The sequence below is a fragment of the Teleopsis dalmanni genome, chromosome 1 (assembly GCF_002237135.1).
Source record: "Teleopsis dalmanni isolate 2A chromosome 1, ASM223713v2, whole genome shotgun sequence".
NCBI lineage: Eukaryota > Metazoa > Arthropoda > Insecta > Diptera > Diopsidae > Teleopsis > Teleopsis dalmanni.
This window is the reverse complement of record NC_051846.1, coordinates 207,795,833-207,813,492: the sequence shown is the minus strand read 5'-3', so window position 1 is coordinate 207,813,492 and position 17,660 is coordinate 207,795,833. Positions and strand designations below refer to the sequence as shown.

At 30.5% G+C, this 17,660-nt stretch overlaps 1 protein-coding gene across 4 annotated transcripts in view; it reads left to right on the top strand.

Annotated features, from left to right (window-relative positions):
• LOC119671592 (SH3 and F-BAR domain-containing protein DDB_G0274695) overlaps positions 1 to 17,660 on the top strand; it is a 97,337-nt gene that overhangs the window by 28,374 nt on the left and 51,303 nt on the right. For 2 of the 4 annotated variants that reach the window (XM_038082297.1, XM_038082299.1), the window contains exon 3: positions 8,642 to 8,710. The exons of the other annotated variants lie outside the window; for them this stretch is intronic. In XM_038082297.1, coding sequence (XP_037938225.1) covers positions 8,642 to 8,710 — 69 coding nt within the window. The remainder of the gene's footprint in view (positions 1 to 8,641; positions 8,711 to 17,660) is intronic. 4 annotated transcript variants of the gene reach the window in all.

Sequence of the window (17,660 nt, the reverse complement as noted above, 5' to 3'; positions counted from 1 at the left end):
TTGGTATTTTAAATATTATTTTAAGAAACAGTTTACGAGTCACCGCAAAAATGTTTCAAAATTCTGGCAAAGTTTTCTTTGTTAATTTTATTTTTATAGAAAATAATAATTCCCATAATAATAATAAAAAAAAACAATTAAAAGTAATAAAAGCAACTTTCACCATTTTTATTGTAATTGCAACAAATAAAAATTTCTAATAATTTGTTTTTACTGTACGAGTAAAAATGAAGTTTATTTGCAAAGGCAATTAAATTTGTATCAAAAATTTTTAAAGATTATTAAATTTTTAAATAAATATATTTTTTTTTAACTGCATTTAAAAATAACTATATCAGTACATACGTACGCAAACGTTATGTAGATAATACGATACTTAAAATATCTGCTACCTAATACAGTGTAACTTAATGTTGACTCCTCCAACCGAAAAGGTTTACGCATTTAATATTTAATAGATTTAAAGTAAAGTGAAGTTAAAAGTACTTCATCACATAAAGTTAAGTTGACCTTTATCTAATATTAAAGGAATCAATGCTTCTTAACTGCCCTACTACTGTGGTTGTCGTCCTATAATTATGTTTAGCGAGATGTTGCAATAATATCATTATTTAAAGTTCATTACTGTACAGATTCTCCAACATTTCCAATCAAAAACCCATAGAATAATCTTAATTGCTCCTAGATATATAACAAATGAATCTACACACCATGGTCTTAACATCCCCATATTACCCATTGTGATGCCCTCAAAAATATTTGGCGGGAGAGGCGAGTTGCTAACCTTTATAATCCTTGTTAAACCATTTGGTTTTCCAGATGAAGTTGCGGAAATCCGATAAGTTTATTTTCGTTATCTCATCCAAGTCAGTGAAAAAGCGATCTCCGAGACATTGAAGTCGCCTTGTCTGAAGTCCTGGACAGAGACAGAGGAAGTGGTTGATAGATACCACCTCATCTTCATCTTGGCAACTCGTGCATAAACCTCTTGTTGGAACTCGACACCGTTGGAGCATAGGCGCAATGGCAAAGTGCCCCGTTAGTACTCCAGTAAGCACACGAACTGCAGGTTTGCTGAAGCCTAAAAGACTTTTCGCTTTATTTTTATCCAACCTCGGCCATAAGGTTCTAGCGACCTCACAGTCTTCGCGGTTAGTTCATAAGTTAGTCCCCATAGTTAAGGATGTTATAAAAAACCAAGCCAGAAATCACAAAAATTGTTTGTTAGATCATCCCAACCGTTTTATTAGTAGAATTATAGCAGAAGGAAGAACGTTTACATGTCTCCGCAGACAAAAGCCACTGGACTTTTAATCTGTGACCGAGTTCAACAGACGGATGTGCTCAGTCCATTTAAGCCCACAAAAATTTTAAGTATTTAGTCACTTACTCTTAAATATTGTTTGGTGTCTATTCTTATATGACAGATCGCAATAAAAGAAAATAGTTCATTACTCTGTTATTACAATGATGTCACCGGTGTGATGGTTAATACCGGTATCACTCCATCTAACATAATACAATAATCTCTAAAGTCTTAAGTAGTAGGTACTTTTGTGATAATAGGGAATAATAGGTGATAATAGGATTTTAATAGGATTTTATATTGAAAATTATATTAAACAGTTGTCGTGACTACATATGAGATGTTGCAGCAATCAATTTCTTTGTTCCAATCTGATGTGGTTGTATATTAAGTGAGAGATGTATATTATGGATGTGGTCTGAACTATATATCATAACTTGCAAATATATATCATATATATATATCATATATTTGTAATGTACTATACGTATTAAGCAAAAAATATCATACCTAAAGCTAATATTAGGAGATAGTTTAGTCTTCACAAAGGACCTGGACCAGTTACAGGATCGGGCTTTAAATATCATTTTATGCTTCGCAAAAGGTTCTAGGTGGTTTTAAACCCTGAGGTTTTTATTATTTATATACGGCATCACAATGGGCCAATAGGCCTAAGTGGATCCACTAGGGATCACCGGTATAACCTAACCTAACCTTAGTCTTCACAGATTGATGTTGTTGTGCGCCACTCCGACAAGCGGTATGTGTGACATTCCGAGATTGTAATGGTTGTAGAAACACAAGCATGAGATTTAATTGCAAAATGATTATTACTAAGTACATAAATATATATTTAAGTTTTATTCAATTCCTATTTAGATCCTTAACAAATTTAAATTCGAAATCAGAATAAAAGCTTTTTTAAGTAAATAAATAAACTTGTTAGTGCAAAAAATATTGAGAAATATTTGACAAAATGTTGATAAAGCTGTGAACCTGGGAACTACTATAATGAACTAGAATCAAGAAGTTGTGATTAGCAGCTTAATATGGGATTGCATATCTTTTCTCTTATAGTGTTAGGACAGTTCCATTCGTTTTGATGACGTGTTATAACAATATAGGTGTAAGGTATTAATGCATTTTGTATTTGTATCTAGTCCGTTTTCTTTTCGGTGGTTTAGATACATTGCATTAAGGTAGTCACACCTCGTTAATTTATTGCAATTATTTGAAAGTATGAACCAATTATGTGTATTCATAGTAATATTATCTCATCATTGCTTATGAGTTACTAAATATATCAACTACTTTTTTTTATTAAATTTCATACTTTTAACTACAACATAAAGCAACGATCCACTAAAATCGATTTCGTCAATTTAAAAATATTGCATTTTCATAATTTTAATTTACTCAATCGCATGACACAAATACGATAATATGGTTGCATCCATTATGAATTTGATGACCTTTTACTACTTACCATTTCCATTTGACCCACATAACTATTGTGTTTTTATTGTATCTTTGTGTTTTCATTTGTATCTTTGTGTTTTCATTTGTATTTTTAACTCATTTGAAACACTTCCCACCAAACTTTTTGTGTTATCATTGCGTTTGATGTACGAGGCAGACATATTTTTCAATATCGCGTAAGCTTTGCGGCCGTGTGTGAATGCGGACCAATGACCGACCCGTGATATGTGAAGCATGTGAATTCGGCGGAGGCTGTAACGGTCGAAACATTCGTAATCAGGCATAAACGACATTTTGTAATCCATTTGGATTTAATCAAAATGCGTTAAACTATTTAACTTTTTTTAAAACAAAACCCAATCGGATTGAGTAATCTTTTGGATTTGTAAAATAGATAAAAAGGTGCGTGGAAGTACTTAATGAGTGTGTGTTTTAAATATTCATGAAATGAAAATTTGTTTATATAGTTAATTTTATTGATATTGAATATCAAAACAATGTAAGCTGTAAAGTTACTCTTATTAAAATTCCAAACTGTAACCTTAAAGATATTATGCAGTTTTAATGATATAGAATAATCATCTATATAATATCCATATATGTAAGAACATATTTTTTTATGTTTGTATTTGAAAATCATCACATCACATGGTTTTAAACCTGACTTTTTCCTATGGTATACGGTATATTTCCTATAACGCAATGGGCCAATAGGCCTAAGTGGATCCACCAGGGATCGCCGGTATAACCTAACCTAACCTAACTCATCACAAACCATTTTTTAAGATTTATATTACTTTTGTTATTAACCCTTGGTCATATTAAATATACCTTTGAAGGCAGTCTGTATAGACTTGCACTGTTAACAAGCTTCCTACCCAAAAAGTTTAGAGGTTTTACTACATACGAATACTACAGCACGCACAAGGAACATAGGTATAAAGAATTTTCCCCATTCAATTGATAGCATTGTTGATGTATTCCATGTTAATTTTTAGCACCATCGCAATGGAGGTAAACTATAGAACTTTTGTTGATCACTTTGGATGGTGCCGAAATTGTTGTAAGTATGGTATATGTAGTTAGTTAGTTATGGTTTACATTTAGATCCTTAAGAATCTACACGAACCTCGTAATAGGGGGTAGTAGAGAAAAGGTCAAGCTAGAACCAACCAGAGGCATTTATAAAAGCAAGAATCTGGCCATTGCTAATGCTAGAGATATCGCACAGTGTGTTGTAGAAGGAGGCCTCCAGAAACTAACTAACTAACTTCGGTATATGTAAGTTCTTGCTATTTGTAATATCAAAGACATGAGATTAGGACTGCAAATAAAAACTTTTTAGATAGTTTTCTTTTGCTTTATATTACTTTATATTATAAAATAGAACAAAGCATGTCTGTAAATAATATTTCCCCTCGGTGCCATAAAGTCTCACGCCGTCACTGACTATATTTCTAGATAAGTACTTGCTTTAAGTGAAATGATTGATTTATTAGTTAATCTTTATTGAATTTAATATTTTTCTCAGCAAATATATTTCATAATTCTTATCAATACATAAATCTAATTAATAGCTTGTTACGGGGTCAGTGTCATTTCTAATCTTTTCAATATTACTGAATAGCTTATAAATTCTAAATAAAAAAGTGTGCTTATTAGATTAATGTAAATTATATTAATAAATATGTATGCGGTAATCACTTTTTTTTAAATAAATCAGACAGTACCTAGTGGAATTAATTTATAAAATGTATTATATGTATATATTATAAATAAAATAATTCATTAAGCACTTTTCCTTTATTTATTGAGGTCTTTGTAAATCATAACAAATTCCTTCCTTAAATATGAGTATCTATTTGTGATGGCAACTGTATTTTATATAGGTGCATAGTATGTCTATTTGTACTTGAAACTGCATATCATGAGAAACTGTGATGTTCCCCAAAGCACTTTCACGAGCCTTTATGTTGTTTAGAAATGAGATGACATGTATTTAAGTATTGTGTCGGAGCCCTTGCTATAAGCTGCGCTTCCATAGAATAGTCTCACTATTTATCTATAGACAGATAGTCCATTTCTGGTGTTAAGCTCGCGACTATTTATAATCTGCAGAAGATGATTATGAAATTATTATGATTTTGATTATGTGTCGTGATTTCTTTTTCTCTATCGTAACTTTGTAGCTCATATCGTCGTATTTCGATGGTATCACATATGTATCCGCTACAACCTGTTGTTTTTTATAATAAACTATATTTATTAAATAAATATGTCTGCAAATGAAATTTGTTATTTAAATTAATTTATTTGGTGTAACAAACTATTAAACTACACGAACTAAACTGAAGCAAAAAACCAGTATAAAAAAAAACATACTTAGCATTAATGATTATGTTTAGTTTTTTAAGATAAATGCAACTTTTCAAAAATATACGACTATATACTTCAGTTTATTTTTTATTTTATGTTATTTTAATGTTCAGTTTACATTTCAAGTTTTTTCGAAGTGCAATGATAGTAAGTCGACCTTCATAACCAGTTTAATATTCATATCTATACCGGCAACAGTTACGCCAAATCGATTTATTGTATCTTAAATACTTGTAGATACAAACGTTTACAGGCTTTTTTCCATGCATGAAACAAAAGCGTGAACTTAATTCCTTCCAATTAAATGCAAGAAAAGCAAATACAATTATGAATATTAGAGTTTTTTGAAGTAACCGTATTTCTTATTATAGGCGGTCTTACGTTTTTTACATCATCCCGTCATACTTCATTAAACATTGTAAGCTGATATCTTGTAGATGCACCGCGGCTGTCAGTGAGTAGAAATAATGGCATGTGGCATATGCGGAAGCAGCATGCCGCAAGTGCAACATTACTTTTTCATAATGAAAAGTTTGCCATTTGCCAGTTGCCAGTATTGGCAATTAAATCACTCGACCATATCATAATATTACTGAGATACATTCTTATATAATACAATAAGTACAAAGCTAATGTACGTGAAACTCTTCAAGCATACGATATGAAAAATGCAATCCAAGAAGCTAAAGAGAGGGAACAGAGGGAATGTTTAAATACATATTGCAAATCATTTATTTTTATGGTTTTATGAAAAATTTGTTTAATTGACTTAATTAGCTTAGAACTTAATTATTTGGAACTAATTATGCTATTTAATATTATTTGCTAATTGATTTTTTGAAGTCTCTTATTTAAAATTTTCTTAAAATTTTAAGAATGAATTTTATAATCAATATAAAAATTGATTTTAATTAAGGAAATGCTTGAATCTTAAAGTGAGTGTAATACCCACAAGCAGAAGTAAGCTTAGGTTATACGACTATGCTTGACTTTTTATCATTGTTCCAACTAACACATCACATACAAACAGTTGTTGCTTTTATCACGTTAATATATAGGCCAGGGTAAGGTCATGAGTTTATTTTGATACCATGCTTCCATTAAGATATGACGTTAACTGTTTACACTTTTAAAACCATTTTGAAACACTAATAAAGCTAATAAACAGACTACACTGAGATTGCTAAAAGAGTAATTGCCTAAAAGCTCGTCTGCTTCTAGCCAGAACGGGGAAGCTACAGAATATATAATTATATCTTCTTCTTCATCGTCCCTACCCTACTCTAAGCTTGAGAGCATGCCTGGTAAATTGCAAGAATCAACTTATATAAGCCACGATTAAGACATCGTCTCTTGAGATACTAAGCAATACTTTTGATTTCCTTCTATCAGATTTGGAGAAACTATTTTTAAAGCAACAATAAAACACACCATGTCTTTCAATTAAGCACTAGACATTTTACTTTTTCCTTGTCCCCACAATCATTAAAGGGAACTTCTGTTCTGAGAACATGCTTGTTAGCTAACTACTAACCGATTATACAAGTCACGATCTTAGTTATATTTTTTCTACGGAGATTAAGCAATTCTTTTGATTTTCTTCTCTAAAGTTTCGGTCATTAAAGAATTTTCTTTCTTTAACTCATACTTGTTGACCTATTGAACAATACCATTCTTTAAAAATAATTTACAGGTAGCGAAAAGTATCCAACTAACTCATCGCCCGTGCAGTTGTCTGTAATACCAATATGAATATAATATATTATGTATATAATATATGGTATATGAATATAATATATAAAGATTTCAGTAGCAAGTGAATCAAGTAATTCGGAATAAAGTGCTCATTGTGCGTTTTAAGTATAAATGAGTGTTTGCTTAAATTTGTGAGTAGCAAGCAAACAAAAGTATTCGGATTGGAGTGAATACCTGAGCTCATTGTGCAAGTATGAATCTGCACACATAAATTTTTGAGTTGCAAGCAAGCGACTGGATTCAATATGAAGTTCCTACACTCATTGTGCATCTCATGTATAAAATGAATGTACCTACATAACGACGAGATTCGGAACAGAGTGAATACATGCGCTTATTGTGCATTCCCAATTAAAGTTGAGAGTAACAATTAAAGACTGGATTTTGAATAAAGTGAATACTTGCGGTTAAAAGCGTGTGTAACGAATGTACTCGAATTTATGGAAATACAATGAAGACAATCAAGTGAATGGGTGAGATATAAAGCATTGGGAGTACTGCTTCAAAATAATTTCAAATATTTGAGCTACATCGAAACATGTCAATTTGGTTACGGAATATTATGTTAGTGGCATAAATCTTATATTCTCAAACTTTTTCTTTTACAAAATTTAATGGTTTACCACCAAACAAATGAAATATGTTTCAGATTAAGTTAAATTAATGCAATTTATTAAATAAATCGACTTTTAACGCTCTCACTAGACAATACCGAACCTAATAACATGCAATTTGACTAATTGATTTTCAACGCCTGCTGTTCGCCCAACTCAAAATGTTCGTGACAGACCTTCGAGAAAAATTGATATCAATTTTTAAGAGTTTCCCTAATGGATCAGTGCTTGAAAAAAGAGTTTTTCTGTATTAAATTTGTATTAAAAATTTGTACCGCTTTAAGCTACTGTTTGGCCTTTTGGCAGAAATCTTAAATATACAAAAAGACAGTTAATATAAATCAAATTGTTTCACAATGGCAAGTAAAACTTCATTACTCGTATTATGGCATCAAGTAACGAAAGAAACGAAACCAACCAACCCAACATGTGAAGTAACAATTGGCTTCTTTTACATATAATTTTTAGAGTATACAATATGTTGAAAGATATTAATTTTTGTATATTAACTCAATATTGTTGTTGGTAATTTGAGAGTACGTTAGTCTTAATGGTTTCAGTGAGCAAACCAAACAATGAATGAAGTTTCCATTGGAATAAGAACAGCTCGAAACAACCAACAAAAACAAAGCGTGCACCAGAAAAATACGGAAACGGGGTCAGTATGAAACGCTGCGGCCAACTGTGAACATATTTAACCAGAGCCATTGCCTTCTGTTCTGGTTCTGGTTCTGGTTCTGTTTGTAAAGTGTCACAATTGTGTTTGACTTATTTTAAAGATACACTCGCAACAAAAGAAGAAACAATTTTTTATTTTTATAAATTAAGTTATTGTGTAAATTGATACTAAAGCTTGTAATATGTTTTACCACATGTGTGTTACTCTTGGGTAAGAAAAGCCACATTAACACTTTAAGCCCTAAAGTGTAAAAGGTTTAAAGATTGTTTAGTTAATGCCATGTACAAAACCATTGTCGTTGTTTTTTTTCATAGTAAAATGTATTAGTAATTTTGCACTTGTGTTGTTGTCCTTCATAATATATATGAAACGAATTAAATAACTTTTTAAATAAATACTTAAATGAAACCCTGAATACCATTTTTTTCACAGCCTTTCAAAACGTCTTGGAAGGTGCGCAAACGCATATTCAATGTACAGAAATTGTCTTTGGACTATGTGGTAAGTCTAAAAATATCTTGTTTCTTTTAATTCTATACACTACCTACTCTACTTATGAACGCACCGAGTGCTACGTGATGATATTACAAAATCATCTAGCCTAGTTACCAGCCAAATCACCTACTTCTTTAATATAGAACACACACAAGAGTTGTGGAGCAGGTTCTTGTGGCATTCATTGCCAACACCAATGGACAAACTCATTATTCTACTAATGGCAGCCAAGTAGTGCGTCCCAACCAGTAGCCAAGTAGTGCTTCTATATGCAAGTCATGTCACCATTAACTTGACCAACAAACAAGGCAATAAAATTGTTAAACGAGGTAAAAGTCGATAAAAGTAAACGATGGAGTGGTCCAAAGTCTATATGAAATGTACAAGTAAAACAAATTTATTGCTTAGTACATTTACCATTGTTTATATTTATTTATAATAAAAAATGTGAATGTGATATTTAGTCACGTGTTTTATTAATGCCGATTTGAATTTGCAAATTTTCTATTAATTATTGTTAAAAATTTATTGTAAAAGTGAATTTATGTAAATTCCATATAGCTTTAACCATATCGAAGTGTTTTAAAGTAAAGAATTTATTTAAATAGAGTATCTTACGCTTTGTAAAGTGTCAATTTACACTAAATTAAAGCGCATTAATTTCTTATTTATTATTTTAAAATAATTAAATTAATTGCAATATTATTTATATGCATTAATATAACAAATTATTTACATATTAACTAGTAGTAGTAGCTGCTAAGGCCTACGACACCCACAGTAGTTGAAAATTTTTTTCTAGTTAACTTTAAAATATGCAGTAAGAATTACAAGTAATTATAATTACAAGAACTAACAAATTTAAATTTAAATTACTTATCTATTCAAATCTATAAAATATCTTAATATTTAAATAAAATTAAATAAAAATAATTTAACGTTATCTTTTATACAAGATACATAGAGCAACCAAGTAAAAGAAGTGGAGATAGAACTTCTACTAAACACTCACATACAATCAAGTACAAAGGGTACTCAAGTTCTATACTCAAGGATAGAACTACACTCTTGAAAAAGTGTTTAAAATATTAATATTTTTTAAAAAATTCGAGGTACCTATATTCTTGAGCTTTACAGCGAAGAAGTGGAGGAATATGTCTTAGCTGATTTTGAAAAAATTAAGTTATTTATACGTAAGGACTTTTGGGACAGAGTAAATTATATATGATGTAGGTATATCCATATTTTTGATTAACGATATGCCTAAATCAATAAACAAATTTATATTCATCACACTGTCATAAATAAACTGTACATTTGTAATCATATAACAGAGACTATATAGGTATTATCAATAAACAAGACGAGAAGAATCGATTTAGTGATATTAATATGCTCTTCTGTCTGTTCAGCTGTCAGTAAATTATTTTCTTAATTAATATGACAAAATGAATCGATTCAGAAATAATTTTAACTTCATATCTATCTGTCTATCGATAACTTTCTCAATAACTAACAAAGCTAATTGAATTTATCGACCAATATAGCGAGTGCAACTCAACCCTGCTACTTTTTTGTGGAGCTTATGTGGAAGCTCCTGATACTAGAGATCACATCTGTATAACTCTACAGATGAATTAATTTACCCAAAACCTTAAGAAGAAAATCAAGTTTCAATATATGAACTTTATCCAAAAAAAAAATCCCATTTATAACAGTTGTAAAAACGAATGCCCTACGGTTCGGAAATGTGGCTAATTAACTAGATAGGTGAAATACCAATAGCTATCTACGTATAATATTAAAAATAGTGTGGTCCAGATCTATTTTAAACGAAGAGTTGCTATGAATATTAAATCAATATAACATCCATGCTTGAAATTTAATGACTTAAGAATGGAACCGTCAAGTTAGCAACTGATATACCTATAGTAGACCGATAATGATTATGTGTAAGGGCTTCCGAAAAACATTTAATGAAGTGAGATACCTAACAGGGTGTAGAAAAACGTGAAGGTTATAGGTCAATAGAGTATATTTTGCTGACGAAGTACTGCAACATATATATGTATTATTATTTTGATTTTAGAACAATGAATATGTATTCCATACAAGTACATAAATATATATAAAAATTGTAAAAATAAATTTTATGACGTCAAAAACATCTATTGAAATATCTTTAGTATTAAATAAATTTTTTTTTGAATAGATTTAACATACCTTTAAAAAAAACATAAATAAAATAATTACTTAGTACATTAAAATAAAAACTATTAGAAAATATTTAGTCATTCTAGATAAATAGTGTGATCTCCAAATATAAACATGGGTATCTCATAAAGCCACACAACATCTAACAAAAATATTTGTTTTAAATTTTAGTATTTTTACTAAAATTGTGATTATTTTATATCATTAGAGTACATAAAATTTGTCTTAGTTTTTTAAAAGTTCAAGGTATAAAATTAGTAAATTATTTTTTTTAAAAATACTTCAGATAAGTAGATTGTATTGCACTTTATGGTACTACAAATGCCTCTGAGCAGCCTCCTTAAATAAGTCAAGTACGATAAAATAATGTTCATGGTGAACGCACTTTTTGCGAAACTACAAGAAGTAAAATAATTGTTTCGGAAATTGAAAAAAAAAAGGAAATGAGTTAATCTTATAATTATACACTTAAAAAAATTAATTTATTTGTGAACTCATGTATACAGATATTTTGTGTATTTAGTTTTTTTTGTAACACTGTGCAGATACATAAAATCAAATACTGAGAAGTTTTCTATAGATATATTGTGTATATTATGTTAATATTTTTAGTGCAGTTAGCTGACACTTTAACTGTTTTTATTATTTTTTATTTTTTAATGTTTTTAACACAACCAGCGGGTATTTGACAGTTTTGTATACATAAAATTATTTACAGGGGAGTTTCTCTAAACTATCTTAGAAAAATTATTATTTTTTTTTTGGTGCTGTTAGCTGAAATTCGATTCGATTATTATTTCTATGCAGTTGTTTTTTAAGCAGTTAGCTGACATTGTGACGGTTTATTTTTCTAAGTAGTTAGCGGCAGTTTTATGTGCTCAAAATTATTTTAGGAGAAGTTTTCTACAGACATTTTAAATGGAACTATTATTTTTTTTGCGTTTAGATAGTGATACGCTGACACTTCGGTAGTTTTTTTTTTAATTTATTTTTTTATTTTTTTTTTACTACAAATGTTCTTTTTTATAATATATTAATTAATTGAATTTTTGGCTGACCATACAGCTGTTTCGAGTATTGCCAAATACTCATCATTTGTGGTCTTGGAAATAATTCTTGTATTTAATTATTAGTAAATAAGTTTCAGGAGACTGCAAGTACCTGGAATCGAACTCATGCCCACTTCATTAATCGGTTAAATTGAAAGGTTTCAATTTTGTGAGTCTCTCATTTTTAGTGCAGTTAGCTGACACTTGGGTTGTTTATTTATTTTATTTTAGCCACCTTAAATAAAACAAAGTAATAATATTTTTATAGTATTTATAATATTTTTCCCCGTTTATTTCTATCCTGTCCTAAAGCATAAAAGATCAATCATGGCCGCAGTGTTCCGCTCCGTTGGAAGCTAGTACACCGTTTATTCCTATAATATTTTTAGTTTTCATATTAAGTTTTATTTAATAATTCTTTTGTTTTTTTTAGTTTTTTTATGTATCTGGGTTGATATACACATATAGGTATAGTGTGCAATACCTCTTTGTTATGATAACTACCTTTCGATAAAATATATCTTGTGATATCAAATGGAGACCAGTTTATATGGTTTTGAGTAATTTTTTTATTAGTTGTTAGTTTATTGAAAAAATTGCTTAGTTTGTTATAGCTTTTTGGTTTCATATAAAACATGATTTATTATAATTTTAAACAATAGAAAAGCCAATAACTTCAAAGCCCCAATATACGTACTTTATTTTGTTGTTGGTGAATGCAGTAAAAAAATGTTGTTCGGTCATTCTGACATAACTTTTTTTTGTTGATAGTGAATATAAAAGGAGGAAAAACCTTAGCTGCTTAAGTTTCTTTTCAATTTAAGCTACTTAAATAATAATAAAAGAGATTTAGGAAAGTACAAATTTCAAGCCTATTTAAGACAATTTTACAAGAAGAAAAAAAAAAAAAATAATAGCAGTAAATGAAGGAAAACTTATGTAAAACAGAAATTACGTAAAATTACTACTTTCAAAAATGCAGTTTAATCTTTATTTTTACTTTTTTTTCTATCAAATTTTGTTTGTAATACGAGTGTATTACAGTTTCATTTAAAAACTACAAGCCTTTTGAAATATAAACATTTAAGATTCAATTAAATGTTGCATTAAAAAACTGTGAAATAAAAAGAAATTCGTGTAATTGAAATTTTGGTGATTAAAATATTTTAATGCAAAAGAAAAAAGTTTCAAAAAAGATACACACAGATACATAGATACTAAAGACACACAGATACAAAACAAAAACACTACTAAGTACTTAAGTTAATTATAGCATTTAAGCAACAGCGTCTAAATATTTCATTAGAAAATTATAAGTCGCTCTAGACTCAAGAGTCTGGCTGGAGTCGGATGCCCGGTCAATTTGAATTGCGACAAAATAATAGCTATAATAGCATAGGCAGCACGTACTGAAAATTAGCAGGTAGACCCCCCTTGGCAGTTAGGGTGGCGCAGAGGAGTGTTAGTACCAACACCTTCATGCAACTGTTGCAGTTTCATTTTTGTGCTGCATTGGTGCAGCATGCAAGACTTAAAAGCTACTTTAGCCAAAATAAAAACACTGCAACAAGTAAATAGAAATGTAATCTGCAGTTGTCATTGTTACTTGACGCTGTCTTGCAATGTCTTTCGCATCCAGCATCCAATGGGTCATGCCGAATATCTGCAACGATTTCCTTTGTAATTGAACGCCATACGTAGCAATCTTTTTTTTTTTTTTGTGATATATTGGCGATGCATTGTTGCAAACATTTACTGATTTACTGCTTGTTGCCTGCCAAATCGTTTATTGAATTATTTTTTATTTTGCGAACGAATTAAATGCATGTTGCTTATGCAGCGGCATCACTGTGAGATGCTGTGAGATGCATGCAACATTTGTTGCGTAAGTATTGCGTCAATAAGTGCGCCTTCGTTATACTTGAGTGAGTGGGCGTTTCAATGTGATTTGGATATCTTCAAAACAACTTCACATTTTCCGAAGCTGTTTCGATAGCAACATTTTACTTGTTATTTTATATCTCAATTACAATCGAATTAAAGCCTCCTTCATTTGTTTTATATCCAATGGCAATAAATTTTCAGATAGCTTCTTGTAGCAACAACTAACCAATTGCTAACATAAGTTTTACTTAAAATTGTTTAAAAAATATGCACATATATATAATTTTTTCTCGTAGAGGGTGGTGCACTTTTTTATACAAATTTTTTACATATTAACACTGTGAGCACTTCAAAAATTTATGTGTGAACCTGACATTTACATGAAGCCAAAAGTTGCAACATAAAATTTATGAATATTGCATAGATTTTCACAGATTTTATGCTCATATAAAATGATTTTTAATAGATAATAAAGAAAAGTGAACTGTGGTAATATACCCAATTTATGAAGTTTGAAAAAGATAAAATGAGTAAATTATATTAGCTGGAAAAATAATTTATTATCATGTGAGAGTATTCATAATTTTTAGTGGAAAAATTGATTACAATTAACGGTCAAATTTAATATTGAAGTGAGAGTTTTATATACGATTGTGTATATATAATATATTTTAATTTTAATAATACACATTAAACTGTGTATTAAAATATTTTGTAATATATTGAAAATATAACGCATTATAATATTTTAGTACAGTTCAGCACATTGTTGGAGTGGCGGCCTTGTGTACCAAGAAAGCCCACTTGAGCTCAAATAATGACCCGTTGTGGTACCACAGGAATAGCGCTGCTTCATACGCAGACAAGGTGATCAGTATACGACCAACATCGAAAACGATAACGACTCCCCTATTTAGGTGAAGGAAAACTAAACCGACAGTTCTATGAATCTGGTCAGGTCCATAACATTGTAGTTTGAAAGCTCAGTCAGATCGGTCAAAAAAGGGGCCTCCAAGATTTTTGATTTTCTCCTAGCTAAAGATGAGCATTGACACATGAGATGAAACACAGTTTCCACCTCGTCTTCAGAGCCACAACCACCACGAAGGTCATTATGAAGAATACCTAGTCTCATAGCATGCCCGCCTATTAAGTAGTGACCCGTCAGCACCGATACCGTAGTGCTGAACAGATTCCAATTTAGTTGGAGTCTGCGTTTTTTGTTCAAACTAGACCAGCTCAACCCAGAAATCGAACGACTTAGCTCATTGTTGCTTGGCAATGTGTAGATATTTTTGTTTAATTGCCAGTTTAGCTTAACGATTAGTTTAGTAAAGTTTTTAGAAAGATCTTAAAAATAATATTTTTTCAGTGTCTCATGTAATGATAATAACTAGCAATACCTGACTATATATACATGTCATCTCAGATTAGATTAGACACCAAAGCTCACTTGAGTAGTTTAGTAAGAGGACTACCAAAACAGGCAAAGTGTTCGACTCACCTTGAAAAAAATATGGTAAGAAGCCTCTCCCTTTTTATTAACAATTAACTAATTTATCTGTTGACTTCATAGGATAGACAAAGTCTCATGCATGTCTTCTTAATACGCAGCATTGACCTGTCGCCATTGATGCTGTAGTGCTGAGTAGATTCCGCTTTAGTTGAAACAGTTGACCTGGTATCTTTCTTGTTTAAATTGGATCAAGTCTTGTATCTATCTTTTAATTTGACAAGAATCTTCACCTACCCAGGTTTTTTTAGTTAGTTAGATATTTTTTTTAATGGATTCTTAGTCATATTGAGCGATTTACTAATGTCCGGGAAGTGAATTTGAAAGAGCCTGCTTTGGCTAGCTTATCAGCCCTATAGTTACCTGAGATGCAACTCTGTCCAAGTACTTATATGAGTTGGACACTGGCAACAGCCCGAGGGACTGTTAAGGCTGTAGCTGAAGAGTGTACTAGAGATTTGATAGCAAATTAACTATCCGAGATGATTGCACTATTTTTAGCGGGAATCTTATTACTCAGAACCCATTTGATGCATATTTAATTTTTAATACTTCTGCCTGTAAGAGTGTGTATTGAACTTAACAGTTCTATAAAGATTGTAGAGCTCGGTTTCTCTATGAACTTAGAACCCTGTTACTTTCTATGCTCCTAACTATATATAATGTTAATTTAAGTGAAGTTTGTTGCTATCATTTATTTTTTTAATTTTATTTTGCTGCAATAAAAAATAATTGTTTTATATTTATAATCATTTAATTTATTAATCATTAAGCAAAGCATTAATTGAGGTAGCCTATAATTGCTGAAATAACAATGCGACAACTATTGTTGGAAGCAGCAATTAACAGAGAAAGTAACATTTCTGCAACAATTTAAGTTGCTGTGATTACAACATTCTTAAAAGCTTAAAACTACAACATTTGCAACAAATGACATTGTTTTGAAACACAAACTGCCGTGGAAAATATTTAACAAAACATCTTTCAAGCTCGAAATGAGTTGATGATAGCACAATATAACTAAGCACTGAATAACTGAAGATGAATGAATAAAAAGATACATTAAATTCAAATGGAGCTGCATTAAATACATTGGGAAACATTAGTACGATTATTTTTAAAGATGTGACAAAATGTTGCAAATGCTTCACTTTAAATGTTTAATAATGTCACTTTTAAAAAGTTGTCAATTAATCACAAACATTAAAATAAGCTTCACTTCACTATTTACTTCATTAAAATAATTTTGAAGCTACACAAATAGGCGGCATGCTGTGTTCATTTCAACGCAAGGTTTATAGAATGAACGCAAACAGATATATGTATATATTTCGAAATTGTCTTAAGTTAAAATGGTTTAAAGTGGGCAAATAAAAGTCTCCTTTACTCTTGCTCTCTAACATTACTAGTGATTTTATTATTAGGACTAGATTTTAAAGACGGGTTTTGGTCATGGTATGAGCAATATGTCTATTCGTAATAAAAAAAACATTGCTGTCGAATTCTACACAATTTATATATCAAGTCTGACGAAGTACGCTGACAAAAATCTAAAACAATTCTAATCAATTATAAATATTTTCATAAAGAAAATCCACTACTATCGTTGCCACCCTGTCAAATAGATGATCGAAGTAGCTTTGTATTAAAAATGTACTACAAATATGAGAACATTAGAAGTTACCAACTAGATGGCTATTGCATATGGCAACGAGACGTCAAAGTCTATGATCGAGGAGGCCAAACATGTCTTATGTTGTAATCCAAGATAATGAAGACTATTGATAAATGTGATATGATGAGATATGTGGGACTATTTTTGTAGATTACTGTTTCTTAGGCCCCACTTAAGTCTTTAAAAATTTCTAATGCCCAGAAAACGAATTTCTAATTCAGAAAGGCAAACAGATTTGTCGAATATTTATCCCTTTTCAAACCACGAAAGATGGATTGTATTCTGCACCTTTTCAATCAATAATATGAGACCAAATAGAGGTGTTGATTCTTGACAATCAAAGTGGATAAATAAATAGAATTAGCCAAAATTTCACTCTGCATTTCACAGAATCTGCAGAAGTTGGTATTTTTTTACACAGGAAAAACGCTGTGTTGTTCTAAGGACAAGGATAATGTCTTTACGATATTCATGTTGGGGTCGTCAAATAGGCAATCGGAGATAACGATAGAATGAAATAATAGTTTCTGTACACTCTTAAGTAGTTATAGCACTTTTAAGTAATATGCTTCTATTTCCCCATTGATCTTCAGTTTTCACAATCGTTGTTGAAAGGAGTAT